Source organism: Paramacrobiotus metropolitanus, unplaced genomic scaffold, assembly GCF_019649055.1.
Source record: "Paramacrobiotus metropolitanus isolate TYO unplaced genomic scaffold, Prichtersi_v1.0 Parri_scaffold0000036, whole genome shotgun sequence".
Taxonomy (NCBI): Eukaryota; Metazoa; Tardigrada; class Eutardigrada; order Parachela; family Macrobiotidae; genus Paramacrobiotus; species Paramacrobiotus metropolitanus.
In genome coordinates this window covers 689,082-707,526 of record NW_026570256.1, presented here as the reverse complement: position 1 = coordinate 707,526, position 18,445 = coordinate 689,082, and the positions used below count along the sequence as shown (strand labels likewise).

General features: G+C 42.6%; 2 protein-coding genes across 13 annotated transcripts; one reads left to right on the top strand and one right to left on the bottom strand.

The window, feature by feature from the left end:
* Positions 1-5: 5 nt before the first annotated feature.
* On the bottom strand, positions 6-2,553 carry LOC129589679 (taperin-like). Of its 3 annotated transcripts, none has more exons than XM_055484518.1 (3): positions 2,144-2,553; positions 1,618-2,068; positions 6-686 (listed from the first exon to the last, which is right to left on the bottom strand). In XM_055484518.1, exons 2-3 carry the CDS (start codon positions 2,042-2,044, stop codon positions 367-369), a joined length of 747 nt encoding a protein of 248 aa, XP_055340493.1. In that variant the 5' UTR covers positions 2,045-2,068; positions 2,144-2,553; the 3' UTR covers positions 6-366. The 3 variants fall into 3 exon arrangements, with proteins under 3 accessions (XP_055340493.1, XP_055340494.1, XP_055340492.1); XM_055484519.1 differs by having other exon boundaries at positions 2,257-2,553; XM_055484517.1 differs by having other exon boundaries at positions 1,618-2,143; positions 2,257-2,549.
* A 118-nt stretch (positions 2,554-2,671) lies between these two features.
* On the top strand, positions 2,672-16,291 carry LOC129589709 (calmodulin). 10 transcript variants are annotated; one of them, XM_055484554.1, is made up of 4 exons: positions 2,672-2,858; positions 7,656-7,737; positions 12,369-12,683; positions 15,526-16,291. In XM_055484554.1, the coding sequence occupies exons 3-4, from the start codon at positions 12,506-12,508 to the stop codon at positions 15,795-15,797; spliced, it is 450 nt and encodes a 149-aa protein (XP_055340529.1). In that variant the 5' UTR covers positions 2,672-2,858; positions 7,656-7,737; positions 12,369-12,505; the 3' UTR covers positions 15,798-16,291. The 10 variants fall into 10 exon arrangements, with proteins under 10 accessions (XP_055340529.1, XP_055340525.1, XP_055340528.1 ...); XM_055484550.1 differs by having other exon boundaries at positions 12,353-12,683; XM_055484553.1 differs by having other exon boundaries at positions 7,656-7,748; positions 12,353-12,683.
* Positions 16,292-18,445: the final 2,154 nt, after the last annotated feature.

The window sequence follows — 18,445 nt, the reverse complement described above, 5'->3', positions numbered from 1 at the left end:
CTTTATTGATCATAAAAAAAGTGAAGTCAAGGAATTTTTCAAAGATGAAAACAACGACCTTCCAACCGAAAAACATAATTCATCTGCTTCCACAGCATTTATACAAAAAAATCAAAATAATCTCGACAGTTGCAGAATCATCGCTGCACCGCTGTACAAAAGTAATCAGATCATAGAATAATCATCAATTTATCATCATGGTTAGTATTATGGTTATTATATACTCATCTTTATCATCACCGTATTAATCCAAAAGCGGCTAGTGAAACCGCAAGAAAAAGCAACAACAACAAACAGAAAATCAATCTCCATTTCGTGACTTCCAGTCCACATACCAATCAATTGGTCGAAATCCCATTTCTTTCTTTAGGGGTGTCCATTGACGCCGTTGCCCGGCGGCGGCGGCTCCGGGTAGTCGAATTTCTTGGTGATGGTGTTGTCGTTCTGCTGGAACTCCACGTGCACATTCTTACATGTCAGGAAGATGTCCATCAGCTTCAGATCGAAGATATCCGGCAGGGCTCGGTTGGTCGTGGGTGCAGTGGACGATGGGGAAGCCGCCGGGGCCTCCGTCGGGGCCGCTGGCACCTCCGCCGCGGCCGGTGGCGCTCCCGTGGAGGACGGCTGGGGCTCGTCGTCGGGCTTCACCAGGCGGATTCTCTTGGTCCCATTAACATACCCATTAGCTAGAGAAAAACAACAAGCTATTAAGCGAGTAAATGAGAAGAATTTTCGAACGTTCCGAAGTTTACAGAATTTATACACCGTCACCTTTCAATTTCTCGAAGTAAAACATTCATGTGTTCGTTAGTACACTGATAAGCGATAAAACAACTGAATTTTTAATTAATTTTTATTTATGAAATAATAGAGACCAGTTTTCTTTCTACTAGTACGTACTGCAGTTAAAATATCGTCAAGTTTTACATATACGAGTATACACCCATAATTTACGTATACACCCATAATACTTACTACATAAACGAAGAAATGGGTACCAGGTAAAATATCAGTCAACTAAATTAAGCAACTTAATCTGCGATCAGCGGGAGTTTTATTATCCTGATTTACAATAATAAAGGCGTCGATACAAAGCGCACGGTGTACGCCCAATTTCAGCAACCAATTTATTTTTTTAATTTTAGCGATTTAAATCGTTGACTGCAAGTATTTCATAAAAATGTCTATTAGCAGCCTATTTTGTTTAATTCCTTTCCATTAATTTCTTCTAAAGAACGATTGCTTGATAACATTGTCGTAAAATTTTCATACAAAATTTAAAATATCCAAATCCAAGTACTCGCACGAAACCACGTTACAGGTATCTTGTAAATTCCATTCAATTTTTGATGATATCCTCATAAAATCTGCTTGAAATTCCTTGTAATAACAATTAACAATTGAATTTAACAGGAATCACTTAAAAAACAATAATGAATGAAAATTTGAGCGTACGCCAAATTTTAGCAACAAAATTAAATTTCTCGGAATACAATTAAATTAGAAAAACCATTTTTACACGAAACTAGTCACTATTTTGCTAATTCATTACAATTTATTTATTCTGCTATTCTTATTCAGCCAGCATACGATGAAACTGCGGAGAACGCCACTTACCCAGACCGTTGCATTTCGGCCGCGGCACGTTGCTGCCACTGGCCACCGAGGACCCCCCACTGACGGGATCCGCAGCAACGCTGACACCGCCGTGCACTGATCCCGCCCCACTGCCCTCCATCGCCGCAGCCGCAATGTCCATCGCTCCGGACGGCGGGATGGGGATAGGGGGCTCCTCCTCCACGGGGGGCTGGGGGTTCTTGGGGGGCCGTCCGCGGCGCTTGACGCTGACCTGTTTGGGGGCCGCCGCCGCCCCCGCGAGGGGTGGGGCGCGCGCCGTCCGCATGGCCGCCAAGGCCACATGATCGATGAGGTCGTGCTTGGACATCTCCTCTTCATCCGTACCCTGGGAGTCCTCGTCCTCCACGATGGACAGGCGCACCCGCGAGGACGTGCTGGACGAGGATTCCGGTTCTTTGCTGCCCATTCTACCCGCTGAGTATTTCAGTGACTACGTCAGAAAAATCCAACAGCTCGACAGAATTTTAATAAGAGAATCGACGAGAAGCTATCGACGGCCGCGTACCTACAACTCTGATCGTAAATTAATTTCTGAAGAACTAAGACTGGGCAAAAATTTTATTTTAGGTTCAACTGTTCAACACTTCAACTACTAGTGTTGAACACTTCAACACTTACAGAATTTATACAGCTACTATTTGGATATACAGTATACTGGAAATGAAAAGCATGAAAAAGAAGAGAATGAAATTCATCAGCGTGATCGGGCGCTCATAGAGAAAACGAGAGAACGTTATGAATCGTTATCAGAAAACCGTGATCGTGATTGCGGATCTCAGTCAAGAGTGAGCGGACTGATTTTTGACGAAAACCGCGTGAATATCCGGTTTCCACTTTTTTGTCTCGGCATTTTCATGCTCAGACAGGCCGCAAAGGAAATTTGCCGCATTTTCATTCGTCCGTCACACGAACAGGGAACCGGTCCATGGCGCACTCGATACACCTGCTGTAGCCCGCTTAAAATGCAACGCAACTGATGACAGAGGTTTCCCTGTACATGCTGATTACGCTCACTCAGTGCACTGTGCAATGCAGCCTTGCGATTTGTAACAACGCAGCGGAGAAAATTCAGAAAAATCCCATTTTGTTGTGAGCTCCATTAATTGTTCCTGCTATCTTCCACATTTCCCGACTTTTCGTTGATTTTTTCCAGCTTGTGAGCGTCTTTACTTCCAGGTGGGATCCGCGGTGATCAGCGTACGGAGGTCGAAACAGGAAAGGTACGAAGATTAAAATAAGCCGTAAGCGTGAATAATTGACTGGAAAATCAGGGTTTGATGGGTTCGTCGTTTTCCTCGAGAAAGTTAAGCAGAATTTCATCTAATCTCGGATTGTGATCAAAGTAACAATATTCCTAGATTATCCTAAAACAAATTTTAGTGATAGATCGGGGGTTCTTTCGGCGAGAGAGGGACTAAGAAAGTTTGAAAACTCGGTTTCAGTTCAGAAAGTTCTTAGCTGTCTTGAAATCTTAATCGTGGACATAATTTAATGCTTTATCACTCCATCTGCTTTATTTTTACTTTGTGAAGCACCGGCAATTCTTTGGGTTTTTAACTGTAATAAATTTTTTTAATTTTTTTTCTGTAGGATTAACGCTATAGGACGGTCATTATATCGTTACGATGATTTCTAAACCCAGCAGCGAACTTTGTCGATTTTGCTGTAGCAGCGTAGCTTGATATCATCCACTGTAGAAAATGTTTTTAATCGAAGTTTTATCAAAACTGGATATCGGGACAATCGATTTATGGTGCAGAATCGATAGGTAGCTGGCTGATTGTGTATGTATCAACTAATCTGTGGCGCTGGGATTAGCGGATCGGAGGGGAATGTTGCGGGGACGCCGCTTGTCGTTCAGGCGTCCGCCCCTGGGGGCCACTGCGCGCATTTCCGTTCTACCGACTTATACCCCGGCCTTTTCTTGGAGGGATAGGAAAATTGATAGTGGGGATTTGTGAGGGAAAGAGAGAGATAAGCCCCCGCTCCGTCTGGACTCTCTCCCTTCCCTCTCCCTAGTCCCAGGGTATTGATTGGCAAATGTCCGCTTGATGAGGGGGGGATTGGGGCAGTGCGGCGCCCGCGGCAGTATAGCGTTCTCTTCCCTCCCGCAAGTGGGGGACGGCGGATTATTGCGCTCCTCACCGGTGCGCTCTCTCTCTCCGCTGGACCGTCCCCTGGGGACACATGGACAAATTGCTCCATGCTTGTCGCGCGCGGTAGTCGGTTGGATTGAGTGTGTACGCTGTTGTGCGCGGCGTTTCGGCTCCCGTTTTTTCCAGTCGGGATTGATTTGGTGGGAAACCGTGGAGAAACATTGATTGTTATGGGGTGAAAATAAAATGTGTGTTTGGCAGTTTGTGGTTGGAAAAGCCAAACCATTATAGGGATGATTTCAATAACGAATTTAGCAGTTATTTCATTAGACACTTTATTAAAGTGTAAAAGACGGAAAAATTGTAGAAGTGCTCGCGCGTTAGTAGCTTGTCATGGTATTGTAATATTTACTTCCACTTCTTAAATTTGATATTTAATGTCTTAATATTTCTATTTGGTAACTGTATTTGAAAATAATTTTAAAATAATGACCTTTTTATAATAATTTTCTCTTTGCTTCTTTACTCAATCTGTGTCACTTGGGATTGGAAAATCGTATAAAAATATCAGTGAGAATTTTTATTTCCTTATTATAACAATAGGTTATTTTAAAGTGATAATTTTTAAATGTTTTTTTTGTTTCTTCACTGGATTCTGTGTATAATCTCTTTTTTAACTATTAACGTTTGCGATGGGAAAATCATATTATAAAAAATTGTTGGGGAATTTCTGTTGAGTATGATCTAATTAACAGTTATAATTCATTGATTTAATAAACGGAATGCCATTTTCTACGAGTCACCATGTCAAAAATCTGTATGGGAAAATCGATGGATTTGAATTTGTAATTATGTGATGCGGCAGAAAGGAGCTGATGCAATGGTCCCGTTTTGTAGCGGTAGCCATGTGGCTAATTGGATTTTCTGCGTTTCTTAACGCATGAACGTTCTGGGTTTGCATGGCTATTAAGTGGGTAAATAAATTATGGGAGATCGGATGGAAAACAGGGGAGTGAGCTGGATCAGGAGAATATGGTCGAAAAGTTGGGAATATCATATTGCGTTTCCGGCTTACGGGGACCACTATCGGCAATTATTCTACCGAGTTTTTTATGAGCAGTGGCAAAAAGTTAGCACTTTTAGTCAGTGTACATTGTACAGTTGACGATGGTAATATATGCTGGACGCTGCAGGTGGTTGAACATAGAATTTTAATTAACTGCGTTTTTTTCCGGGTATTGGTCGCTCCACCGTGCGACCGTGCCGAAAATGTCGTAATGATTTAATAAAATTTTTAATCGAGTACCTATATCACAATCAGTATCGCGAGTGTATTCTGTTTCTATAATTTTTTTGTACGAAATGTTTTTACGGATTTTTTCTTCAGTGTGTATAATCTGAAAAATAATAGCCGCAAGATTTTTGTGAATGTGAGAGAAAATTGTTTATTGGAAAACTTGCAGGATGTTTGTGCCGTGGAAATAAAATAGGGCGATAGTGAAGTGTTGGGAATTTTTCTTTTCATTAATGTAAACAAGGCAGAGGATTTGCCGTCGCGCAGGAGACTGGTTTAATGGGCAGTGTGTGTGTGTGTGTGTGTGTGCTAATAACAAGCGGAAATGGCTGCCGCACTGCGACATAAAAAGATGTTTTCTGTCAAGTCCAACATCTCGTGATGCTGACGTATTATAATGTACACATACACAATAACTGATGATGGACGATATGTATGGCGGAATAATATCGTTGCCGGCGTCGATATGTGTATGTGCGCCATTATACTCCATACACGATGTGCATGAGCGACTTCCGGTTATAAGCAACAAATTTTTCGTGGTGCGAATATGGTATTATTTGCGCCGACTGCAGTCTGGGAACTGCAGCCTGCAGTGTGAAATAAGTCCGGGAGTTTTGGCGAAAAAACAAGGGATTAGTGGCACCTGTTGGCGCTTAATGTGCATGGTATTAATTATCTACACTTTTCGCCGTTTTGCCGTCAATTTTTAAATACCGTAAATTTTTTTCAAACGCTTTTGATGGCGCCACATGCCGGTGTGTTTTGTCCTTGTGTAGCGTTTTTGCGGCACTAAACTTTCAACTTTACACGAAAATTTATCGAAATTTAACACTTGACAGTTTATTTGGAAAATGTCGCTTTTGTTGGCATTACCATACATACAATCAAAATTAAAAAAATATAGGTATTATTGTTGTCGAACATGTGAAATCGAATGTCGTAGACGAACAACGGTTTGATTCTCTCTCCAAAAAATAACCGAGTTTCTTGCAGTTATCATTACGTTTCTTGCAGTCATCATCTGCATAGCAAATAAATTTGGAAAGACGCGCTTTATCGTTAAATGCGCGTATACAGTATTTGAGATACTGCTTAATCAGGGCGTCCAGGAAATTCCACTGGCGTGTGCTGTGCATCGTCAGCTGTATTGCTGAACTTTATTGCTTCCTGGTTTACAGCGGGAGCAATCTTAGAAATGCATTGTAGAAGTAAATGTCGAATGATAGAAGCTGTACAGATGGGAGAAATTATCCGTGTGTGTGTACGGCTGAATTTTCACCGGAAATTGATGTTTCCAGTTGCTTTACTTTTTTCTGGGAAATACAGCTGAATTTAGTTTGGCTACTCCAAAGATGAAAATGGGCAATCGGTAATTATTGCGAAACCAAAAGAAAAGATATGGATGCACATACAAGCTAACAATAAGGGTACTTTTTTGCTACTTGCTTTCTACTGAGTCAGTTTTTAAGATCACGATACTAATTTCATATGTAGGTTAAGCGTTTTAAGTTTTAATTATAAATCTGCTTGCATTGTTAGTTTATTAGGCTGTGAATTTAATTTTTCTGTTTCGGAAAAGTAGTAAAGTTGCTCGAACGATTGAATCAGTTTGTAATAATTTTCGAATTTTATTCCGCGAGACCATGATGTTAATTTGATTTTTTTTATCTTGTACTACAAGGATACATTATGTAACACACATTCGGGGGATGGAAAGATACATCCGGTCTACCTTGCAATTAAGTGTTTTTCACCCGAGAGAGTGGTTCGGGGCGCGTTGGCTGTATAATAATTTTTTCCCTCCCTAAAAGCACCGCGCGTCGATATTACATGTGCGTGTGTAACGCGGAGTACGCACAGTCACGCGGTCGTCGACGGGACTGCTGGCTGTGTATACGGTATATTCGCCGGGATGATCATCGATATTATCCCGCGCTCGATGGGGGGATGATCATGATGTAACATGATGGCCATCCCCAATGTACACAGCGCGCGGGCCGAGTTGCTGTAGCCAGTTTATCCATATGTATTCGGTGTGGGGCCTGTTGCCGGTCGGTTAATTCGCAGGAAGAACCGATTCATATATCATGTCGGAGCAATTGCGCCCATTCTCTCGCTCGATTCACTTGGGTGTGTGTTGTACGTACTGAGGAAGGAAAACCGGGATCCCTGTACACTTTTCTATGGTTTTATTGCGCAGTTGATATAGTATGTACCATCGATCGATGGGCGAGTTGGTTATACAGTCCCGGCGTCGTATTCCCGGGGAAGATCGATGGAGCAGTAAAATACATTGGTCAATATGCGGGGGAATGTAATAGGGCCATGTGATGGGATTCTCATGCACTGACGGTATATTGCGTGTGGTAGAATAAACGCGTGCAGGCAGCGCAGCAGTTTAGTTTGCTGATTGGGTTCGGGAATCTCTCTCGCATCGCGCGCGCTACGACTACGTGTTGCATTTTGCAGTGTATTATTGGGAAAACGTTCCTCTCTCCACTGTGTGCGATTGTAGTATAATCGAGAAGCCCTGGCTGTTGTGTTGAGATTCGGGAGTTTTTGCCGTATGTGCGTATAATCGGTGTGGGAATTCTCTTGACTGATTGCAGGTGTGCTGTGTGTAGTTTGATTGGATCGCGGGAAAACAGCTGGGTGATCCGTTTATTCACTGACACAATCGGTGGAGATTGCAGCGCGGTGTTGCTAGTAAGTAGCAGGTATGCACTGTATTTGGAAATTTTCGTAGTGGACTGGCTAAAAATTTATCTTGCAGTAATGCCTATTTACTGTATATAGTTTAATCACGGGAAACTGCTGCTTGTTTGTGGTCGCCGCAGAATAAAATTTATTTTAAACTTTTTTATACCCGGAAAAACTTTTGAAATAAATGTTGTAAAAATTTTGGATCCGTATAAAATTGAAAATTATTTATTTAACGTTAACGCACAGCAGTGGAAATTCCGTGCATTTTTAAAATTTCGTAACGACTGTACGTTGATTTCATCAGCTGAATTATTACTAATGAAAAATTTAATGGGAAAATTAATTGATTAAAACAATTTCGAGATTGAACTGCGTCGTTACAACCGGTGTTTTGAAAATCGATACGTTTTGGTCCATGCGGACAACACTGCCGCCTGCGTCAAGCAAAATACTGTGCACGTCAGGGAAAAATCGAATTTCTCTCATTCCGGTGCGCGATGATCATTATACCCGGTTGGTGTTGATGAGATGCCGTATTGTTAGCCGGGAAAGAAAAATGGGCCTGGTGAGAAATGGATAAGGCATGTTCGCGCACACAGGTGGTACGCGGTGTGCACCCGTGCCAACAATGGCCCCGCCGGTGAAATGGTGAATCGGCTGGATAATGAATAGGGTGTAAAATGCCTTTGTACATATTCATTTTCGCCCCACCGGTTGCCTCCATTGTGGCAGCCGGCACAGCTCGTGCACGCTGAATAAAATGCACACGAATACCGTAGAGAAGTACACGTAGATTTATGCTGGCCTGACGTTGGGGATGAATTTTCCTTCTGTTACCCGCGATACATAACGGAAATCGATCATTTTTTCGCATGGCCTAACAATGCGCCCTGATGAATTTCGTAGGGGATTTTATATGCGCGTGTCCCTCGGCGTGCAGTGTAGGCTGTGTGTGTTTGCATGTGCGGCAAAGAAATTGGCCTTGAGAGTTTTAAAGCGCTTGCGTGTTTAATTGCCACTGTGTGTGTGTGTGTTCGCTGTGCTGTGTGCGTTTTTCGGGGGGCCATCGTCGTCGTGTTGCGAGTGTTGACACGGGAAATGAAGGGTTCGTCAAGAATTGAGGGGAATATGTTCGACCGTTGCTCCAAGTTGGGACGGGATCGTGATGGAGAGCAATCATGGCACTGGCTAACATATTGCTAGATAACAGAGACAAATTTTTGTACATGCCAAGAACTGGCGCGCCTTATATTGTTTCCCGTTAACATTAGTTGAATTATTACATATAACGTATCATCGAAATTTTTAATAGTCGTAATTCTTGGTCTGTTTTTATTTTTATAATGTGGCATAAAGACTTCTTTCACTTTTGCAAATTCGTTTCCATTTTGGCGGGCCGACCTAGCGCGATGGTCGGTGTATTTTATTCGCTGGTTATTATTTTATATTTTATATATAAGATATCTTTCTCAAGTGACAGCGGATTTTTTGGCTCGTTATTTAGTAGCTAAAAAGATTTTGTACACCGAAAAGGTATTTTTTTTTGTGAGAATGTTTCTAGGGCTAAGAAATGTGGGAATTTTTGGAGAAATTTGAACATTTTTCACAGTGAAAATTTGTTATCGTGTAAGAGTTGTTATCAGGGGCAAGTAGGACCGCTGTTTTCCCGGATGTTTGCTAATTTGTCAGAAATTTCACCGTGTAATTTTCCGGATGATTATGCGGATTAAGTGGCGCGTTAATGTTGATATGACTATCATTGTGTAACGGTGTAATTGTGCTCGTACTGGTAGAATGTTACAGGGTGAAGGTTGTTGATGAAAGAGCGGCATATATCGGCAATTAGGGGCTGTTTGTTGATCTTGTCAAATCATCCGGTTTTCGCGCTTGAGTCAATTGACGCACGGTTGTCTTTGGTGGTCTTTTATTTGCTCCATTTACTATCCGTATACGAGCAACAGTGGCTGTTTTGTAATTTGCGCGCCCCGGCTACCGTCGGCGGCGTCGATATTGTATTTTGCCGGCTACGGATGGAAACGGGCGAAAAACACGATACGCACCGTTGTATTTTGCGCTGGGCAGATCTGTGCCACGGCTGCTGTGTGTACCGGTTTTCTGTTGTGTTTTTTTTGCGAAACAGTTGTCTTATTTTTTTCGGTTGTAAATGATTTAAATTTAAAAATTGATAGGTGCATTTTTTTATTTTTAGTGAAGCGGATGAGGAACTGTATCAGTGTTCTCTTAATTTCCTTTTTCAGTTTTTACATTTTTTTGTTTTTCCAGCCGTTTAATAGTCGGGAGAGATATATAGATAGTACTTTAATGTTTTCACGCTAACGTCATTTTTAAATATTTCTGTCTATGGTTTGGTGTGCTTTTGAAAAATTTTCTGTGAAGTTTGGCTTTGACGCAACTTTCCTCGTGATTTATTTCGTTTGCGTTTTACTGCATTTTCTTGCGCTTCCTTCTGGTTTTAAAATAGCACGACGAGAATATAAGCGGTAGAAAAACATTTGAAAGCGGCATTAAGGAAACAGAACAGCCTGAGAAAAACGCCATGCAGGTGTCCCATTACAAATCTCGATGGTACACGCGGCGTGTGTTCGACGAAGGGGAATAATCCCGGCTGGAGCACAGGCTGCGGACCTGTGCGCAGCAGAAAACAGTGACGACGTATAATGGTCCCGTACAGTGTATCCTTACTGCAGCAGTGCAGCGGCGATACTTGTGCAGTTCCACTAAATAGGCGTGTGTGGGGGCGCCGTGGCGGCCGGCAGGCAGTGCAGTGGCTTCGATCGGGTTAGTCGGTCCCTGCGTGGCTGTGCATAACAGGCGCACACAACCGAGGGATCCGCGGGAATGGTGTGCCGGGGTGGGAAGGGAAGAGAGAGGGAGAAGAGAATGAGCGGACGAATTATGAATTATGTACACATTGTGCGCGGGCTGTGCTGCTGCAGCAGCGGAAGTGATCGGTAGCGGCGGTTATTGTGTGCTATGCGTGTGTGTATGCGCTGGGCTGATGCGGGACGGGACGGCCGGCTGGATAATTGAGGTGTTTGCTTAGGGCTTACCTGGGAGCGAGCGGGGTGGAATGTAGGTGCTACAGGGAATGATGGTGCTCGAGGTGCGGTTAAATTGCCTTACATAGCGGCTGTGCAGTGGGGGATGCAGGAGTTTGTCATTGCTGGTCCGGTTAATTGAAGTGCAGGTTTTTTTGACAGGAAAGGAATTTTTCTAGTGCAGTTTGGCTTTCTTAAGTGAATTTTTCTGGTGTATTATGGCTTTTTAAAGTGAATTTTTTCGGATGTATTGTGGCTTTTTTGTGATCGAAGGATGTCGGGTGTTTTTCTAAAATAAGAAAGATTATGCTGCTTGTTTTCCCGTCTTTTTAGCGATTATTGACAGAACTTCCGCTTGATTTATCAACAGGAGGGCGTTAACCAGTTTACACAGGATTCACCCTGATTTTTCCTGCCTTAATATTTTTTTGATTTTACGCATTTTTCTAACTTCTTTTTTCATTTTTTATAAAGGTTATTGGCATCCTTTGATTTTTGTTTGTACTGCATTTTTCATGCTTACGAAAAATTACCAAGACTTCGTAACATATTTTTTGAAAAGGTGAATGTTTTTATTAAAAAATTGGCTGGAATCAAATTAACGGGAATTATCTGGATAATTCGCGCAGTATTTTCGGTAATTTCCCACGATTGTGCCGCTATGTTGTGTAATTGTGTTGGTGAATTATGAAGTGTTGAAGCGATCGTTTAATAAGCCGGGGCCGTGGCTAACTTTTTTTGAATAATCGTATGCCGTCGTCGTCTCCGCACTGGCCTATTTGGCAGATGCTGTAATAAGCACTTTGACGTCACAGACACACCACCACCATGCTGGCCTTACACACAGAACAGTGACACACACACCACATTGGCCGGTGTATACGGCCGGGATCATCGTTGAAGACTGTTGTCGCTGACGGCGCGCGCAGTCGTCAAGAGACCAAGAGAGAGCGAGAGGCAAAAAAATAAGGTTAAGGAAAAATGTACCACCGCCGCAGCCGTCGTTCGGGGCTGCCGATCGCCGAGACGCCGCTCGCGCATGTTGGGATGGAAAACAGAGCGGATGTGTTGATAAACCCTGTACGCAACGCTGGGTACGTGCAGCAGACGCATCGATACGCGCGCTCGCAGCGGAAAAGGCTGTACGATGTGCGCTCGCGCTGCTGTATATCTGCCGTGCAGCGCATATAAAACGGGGTTGAGACGGATATTGGATTGTCGTGCTGCTTGGTGCTGCTGCTGCTGTGTTATATTTGAATGGATGAAATTGTGTGATTGATTCTGTCGAATGGTTTCTGGCATTGAACACGGTTAATACAGTGACTGTGTGTGTGTTATATGATGGTACATCTGTAGGCTAACCTTTTTTCCTAAATAATTGACGTTCCACGTGTAATCTACACACGGTGCGGGTGTTATCGCGTATATTACTGTTCTCTCTCGCTTGACACACACAGCGACCATGATAAGGAGAATACTGGCGTAGACGCGGGGTTCGTTACCGATCGTAACATTCGCGTTTAGACACCTTTCACTCAAGGTCTTTGCGTGGTTTACAGGAAAATCGGTTTCCAGGTGATTGGCTGAATACCGACCGTCTGGAGCGTATCCCTTTATCATCCTTGTGTGGTTGGGATTTGGATTCCTCTCTCTCTCTGATTTTTGTGATTTTTCCGTGGGGTGAGCGCTGATTTTCCGTATATTATTCAGCCATGGCCGATCAGTTAACGGAGGAGCAGATTGCCGAGTTTAAGGAAGCCTTCAGTTTATTCGATAAGGACGGGGACGGCACGATCACCACCAAGGAGCTGGGCACCGTCATGCGCTCCCTGGGCCAGAATCCCACCGAGGCCGAGCTCCAAGACATGATAAACGAGGTGGATGCCGACGGTAAGGTGTGGTAGCGTGTTTACGGCGCCCGGGGGCGTTTTCACGGGTGTTTTTCGTTGAGTTTTATTGTTTCTGCCACTTGTGTAGTTTTGTCTGCTAATAAATAATTTTTCGGTCAAACTATTCCGTTTTTTTTTGTTGATAAATTGTCGGTGATGACGTTAAACCGGTTTACTGAAGGTTTCCAGCTGGCAGACGCTTCAGAGCCCGTAAACAGTCTTCGTGAAAATTTCTCCCGTTAATGATTCATCTGATTCTTTTTTTTTAATTTTTATTATTTCGATTTCTGTGGAAACCATATTTTTAAACCAATTAAAGTATAATTGTAGCGGATGGGGTGGGAATGCGGTTTTTCCCTGTAGCGGGCGTGTGTAGTTCACGGTGTTGAACAGGGATAATTCAGTTGGTGTGTAGTTTTATTTTAATTAAAAATTTTCTTCGCGGTTATAATTCTTTTTGCGAAAGGTTTTTGTTGGTCTTTTGGGGTTTTGAAGACGATAGAGAGCAGGATAAGTTGAGAAAGGGAAGTTTCTCGTCGCCGGGTTCGTTGGGACGGGGACTGCTGCATGAATGGGCCGCGATGGTGGATCGATAGTCATGCGATGATGATGATGATAGAGTGGAGCAATAGTCCGGGGCTGCAGTAAATGCTGTGTGTGCTGCGCCTGTTGTTGGATACATGGCGGGATCCGGTCTGGGCAAGCGCAGCAGCAGCATAGCGCAGAGAACAGCCACAGACACTGGAGGGATATTGGGGATGAGGGTTTCCCGTTGGGTTGAGTCATCGGCATTCGACGCGCAATGGGAGTAGTACATATACATGGAGAACAAGTCAGCCATGTTCCGCGCCGCGGCAGCTGCGACTGCTGCTGCTGCATGCGCTGAGTCAATTGAGCGAGTGTTTCACGAAGAAATTACCCTCGATGTGCAGTGTCATTATCATTGCTGTGGGAGAGAGATGGTTGGTGTAGAGAGCAGTACGCGGCCGGATGATGGAGCCCGCCATACAGTGAGAGCGGCTCAGGCATTATCCACGGAAATGGTCTATGCTAATTAGGCGGGAGAAGGGATTTGTCCATGCGAAAAATTAGCTAAGAACATATTGCCGCTGTCTGTCACACAGTGCCGGCCTGTAGATGTGTACGCCAGTAACACGACTGTCAGATCGGGATGCAGGGAGATGCCGTAAACGCTGGCGCAGACGGCTGAACGGTCGTGTCAGGATGAATTGGGCCAATAAGCAGGCTGAAGGTCTTTGCAGGATTTATGGGCGGTTTTCTTTGACATTGTTTTGCTTATCCGTTGTAGATTTTTCATTTTTAACCAGGTTCATATTTTGCTTGATAGAGCGGATCGTGAAATATTTATTTACTAACTGTTCATACAAAACTAGCAGAAAATGATGAAAATAATCTCTCGAAAATTAGTTTGTTTTTGGTAGAAAATGTGCAGTGAATATGGAAATTTATTTCGTTTTATTGTGAATAAAATCGGAAATATGATGCGCTTGACGAAACAGTATAGGCCGTACAGTGAGTAAACAATGACTCCTGCATTTCCATAGAATTACGCTTGGAGTACTTGGGAATCGAGTGATTCACAGCCGATTCGAATCACCCCGGGAATTGTCGTGTGTGTACACATAATTGCTCACATTTTTACCGCTATGTAATAAACTTGTTGTCAAGACCATATAATTATTTGCTGCGTGATCCCTCTTGAAAATTATTGGGAGGGAACGCGCTCAAAAACGGGAACACGTCAGCGCTCGTAGGTATAGTTGGATGAGACCGATTTTTCTGTATGATCAGTTCTTCCTTTGGAGACGGGAAAACGCCTGATAATCGGTGTGCCATTGTACAATTGGTGTGAATTGTGTATATTGTATTATACGCGGGGAATTGACGAGTGTGCATGATAGGAACACGGTACAAAAGCCGGGCGATTGAAGTGGTCCGCGTAATACATCTCGCCGAGCGGCGTATGCATCGGGCTGCACAGTAATGTATAATACCTGGGCAATGTGTGCAGGGAAGGGAGAAAAAGGGATGATAGTGTGCTGGCAGCCGTGGGAATGCGGGATGGCTTTTTCACTGTGTCGTGAGCAGGTTTATCGACCGTGGTGGGCCAGGGCTGGTGTGTCAGGGAGGCCGTATGAGCGGCGGTCGGTTGGGTTCGTGGAAATTGTCCTGTGATTGGATGGCGGTACCGTAAATGGGAAACAGAGGGTGATTAATGGCTGAGTAATTTGACTGTTTAATGGGTGATGTTAAGGGAGTGTGGCGTGGTATACGGTCGGTATCCCGGCCGACAACGAGGGGATAAAAACCGCCCGTAAATTTGGAAAAGACGGGTCGCGTACTTGAAGGATTGGCAGCATCGTTCAAATATTTAATCGAGTTACCAATAATTAATTAATAATTAATTGCCAATAATATTATTAAAGTACAGTATCCAGAACGTTGATAAAAAATTATGCATAGTATCTCTTCCACAATTATAATCTTTCTTGTAGTTAATTATTCAAATATGTTTTTGTAATGGTTTTCGTCTAAATATTCTCAGACATCTCAGAACAGGAAGAAAAAAATTATTCATAAATATATTTTTGAAAATTTAGTTATTAGTGATAGAGCTTTTTTACTTGTGCGGCCATGAATGGATCTTGTTGAAATGAGTCCAGGAAGATATATAATTTAATATAATAATTTTTGTTGAAAATAATTGGCGAAAAGGTTCTTGTAAATTCGGTGCTCGTGGAGTACTTATTGAAATATCGTCCATATTTTGTTAATATTGCGAAAAGTTTCCTGGTAATTAATGCAATGCTGTGTTTTCACAGGTAACGGAACCATCGACTTCCCTGAATTCCTTACCATGATGGCGCGGAAGATGAAGGACACGGATAGTGAAGAGGAGATCCGGGAAGCGTTCCGCGTCTTCGACAAGGACGGCAACGGCTTCATCTCGGCCGCCGAGCTACGACACGTCATGACCAATCTGGGCGAGAAGCTGACGGACGAGGAGGTGGACGAGATGATCCGCGAGGCGGACATTGACGGGGACGGGCAGGTTAATTATGAGGAATTCGTCACCATGATGACCAGCCGCTAAGACACCGCCGGCCACGTCCCCCACCCACGGGCGGGCGGGATCCACCGGCGTTTTCTTCTGTTTTTTTTTTGTTTCTTTTGAAGAAAAAATCCCCAGTGTTTTTGCGATTCACACACACACAACACGCGCACGCGCCCCATTCTGTCAACGTGTCTCTTCTCTTTCTCTCTCGTAAATAGAATTCATCCTTTTGGTCTTTTTAATATGCTGCCGCCGTCGCCCGCATCAACACAGCGCCGCGCGGCGATCGGCCGCGCCTCCTCCGAAAATTATTGCAGCCATTTTATGCTTAATCCGTGGCGCTTTTTGGTTCGTACACGTATGATAATATGATTGTTTTAATTATGGGCTAATTAATTAATTAATTTGGATTATCCTTCAATTTTCATCCGGTTTCCCTCTTTTTTTGTCGCGCTTGTATACCCCTTTTTTCTGGCTAATTGTCGAGAAGAAAAATGCGGAAAAAACAACAAGACGGACGAGTATTTGCTGCACACACTGGCTTGGTTTTTGTTTTATTCGGCGCGCGATTTTTTTGGTCGATTTTATGCGTGATAATGGCCCGATTACGGCGCGCATCTTGGTTTATGCGGAGCACGTGTGTGTTTGTAAAAAATCGTAATTATATAGAAAAAAACAGTTTTCGTTCCCAGTCCGCGCTTTGTGGTGTTCTTTTTTATGTAGAGAAAACAAGAAACCGGGAATTTTCTAATTTGTGCCGGTTGCGTCGCTTTGTATCCAGCTTGCCTTGACAGCGTTAATCATATGTTCCTCGCCACAAAAAAATTGATTTCCTTGTTTTCTTTGGTTTTTTGTCAAGCACGGCTTGGTTCTCGAGGCCTTCTACCTTTTTTTCATTAGATTTTTATACCAAATTTCTCCAAAAAAATCTAGAGAAAAAATTGTGCTTTTTTTCCTCTTTTCCGATTTTTCCCTGATTTGCCGTTTGTAAAAAAAGCAAAAAATGGGCTGGGCAACGGGAACTGAAATGAGCAGAAATTTGTTTTACTAAACAAAGCGATGAACGGCACAATTATTTGTTCCCGATCTTTTTGATGAAAGACAACACTGTGCTTGTCAATCGAGCGGTGGTTGTTGTGTCCACGAGCTGTCTCCTCTTTCTATCTTTCTCTGTGTGCTGGTATGTCTGCTCGGGTTTTTCAATGGGCGATTGTGTGTGCTGGATAATACCGGTTTCCTCTCCATTGTACAAGCTGCACTTCGCTACTTCACACACATTGTGCTTACGTGTTTCATATTTCTCTGCATTATGCCGCTGTTATTAATTGTGTCTAGCTTTTGACCGTTCTACTGATACGATGCTTGTCTCCACCAACTGTTCTTCATTCCTATGTGTATAATTAGCCTAATGAATTAATAATCATTCATACATATCCAAATCAAGCCGATAACGAATTAATTCTTTATTGTATGCAGTTTGTATACTTCCACATATTACAACGATGACAGGATAACGATAAACAATGCGCCAACCAACCTGCAAACTGTATAAAAATTGGGTACGACTACTGAAAGACACCTGCATCATCCGCAGCATATGTAAACGAAGGCTTGCATATGTAAGCAATTAATTACTGTAATAAGTACTTTATTGTACTTACAAAGTCGTAATTGTCTGTCCGTGCATATTATTGTTACATCATTTGCATGTAAGCACTTTTTTAAATTAACTGAGAGAATAACATTATTAAGGTTTTCTGTGAATACTATCCGTACTTAAAAAATTCAGAAATTGATAGTATAGGAAGATCCTCGAAACACGTATTATTAGTAACTACGACGTATATTACATATACGACAAAATGCCTTTGTTATTACTGGACATGAAGCAAGAGTGAACCCATAAAAACAGCCCGCTACACAAAATTATACTGTATGCTCGTACTCGCATAAAATGAACGAATATGTACATGTATGAGAATCCCAATTCACACCGTCACCACTTCATTTTGTAAGGCTCACGCGATTATTATATATTAAAGTACACATCATAGCGCATTAATAGATAAAGATGATACAACAGGAAAAGATAACAATAAGACAATCATTCCACAACAGATTATCTAGAAATCACTACAAGAACATGCACTTCTATATACTGTCTTGCATTAGGAAATCGTGCCCATGGTTTGGTTTATATGACAAAGCTAGTTTGGTATGCTGCATGTTTATGAGACATCCTTAAATCTTAATACTACTTTGTTTATGAATTATCCTAAAATCTTAAAATGGCAGCGTGTACAGTAGTAGTATTGTTGATTTATAATGGATGTATGAAGCTGCATGACTAATGAACAAAAGAGTGGACGCCATAATGTGTTTTACACACCGACAGCCGATAGCGCTATCGGCTATCGATGTAACCACATTAGTGGCGTCCATTGTAAACTTAATAGCCAGCAATATAAAATTAATTTAATTTTAGAAAGTAATATAATTATATCGGTTTACCTACGTACTAATTGTTTGTTACGAGGTTGAAAGGTTCAGCAAATTATCCCGCCTGTTTATATTTGGGCCGAACAGAGCACTTTGCGCAATATCGTCAAGGATAAATACTTGATTTCGGAAAACTTATAATATAGAGCATCCAACAAATAATGCCCTACAGCCTACGTTGTTATTAT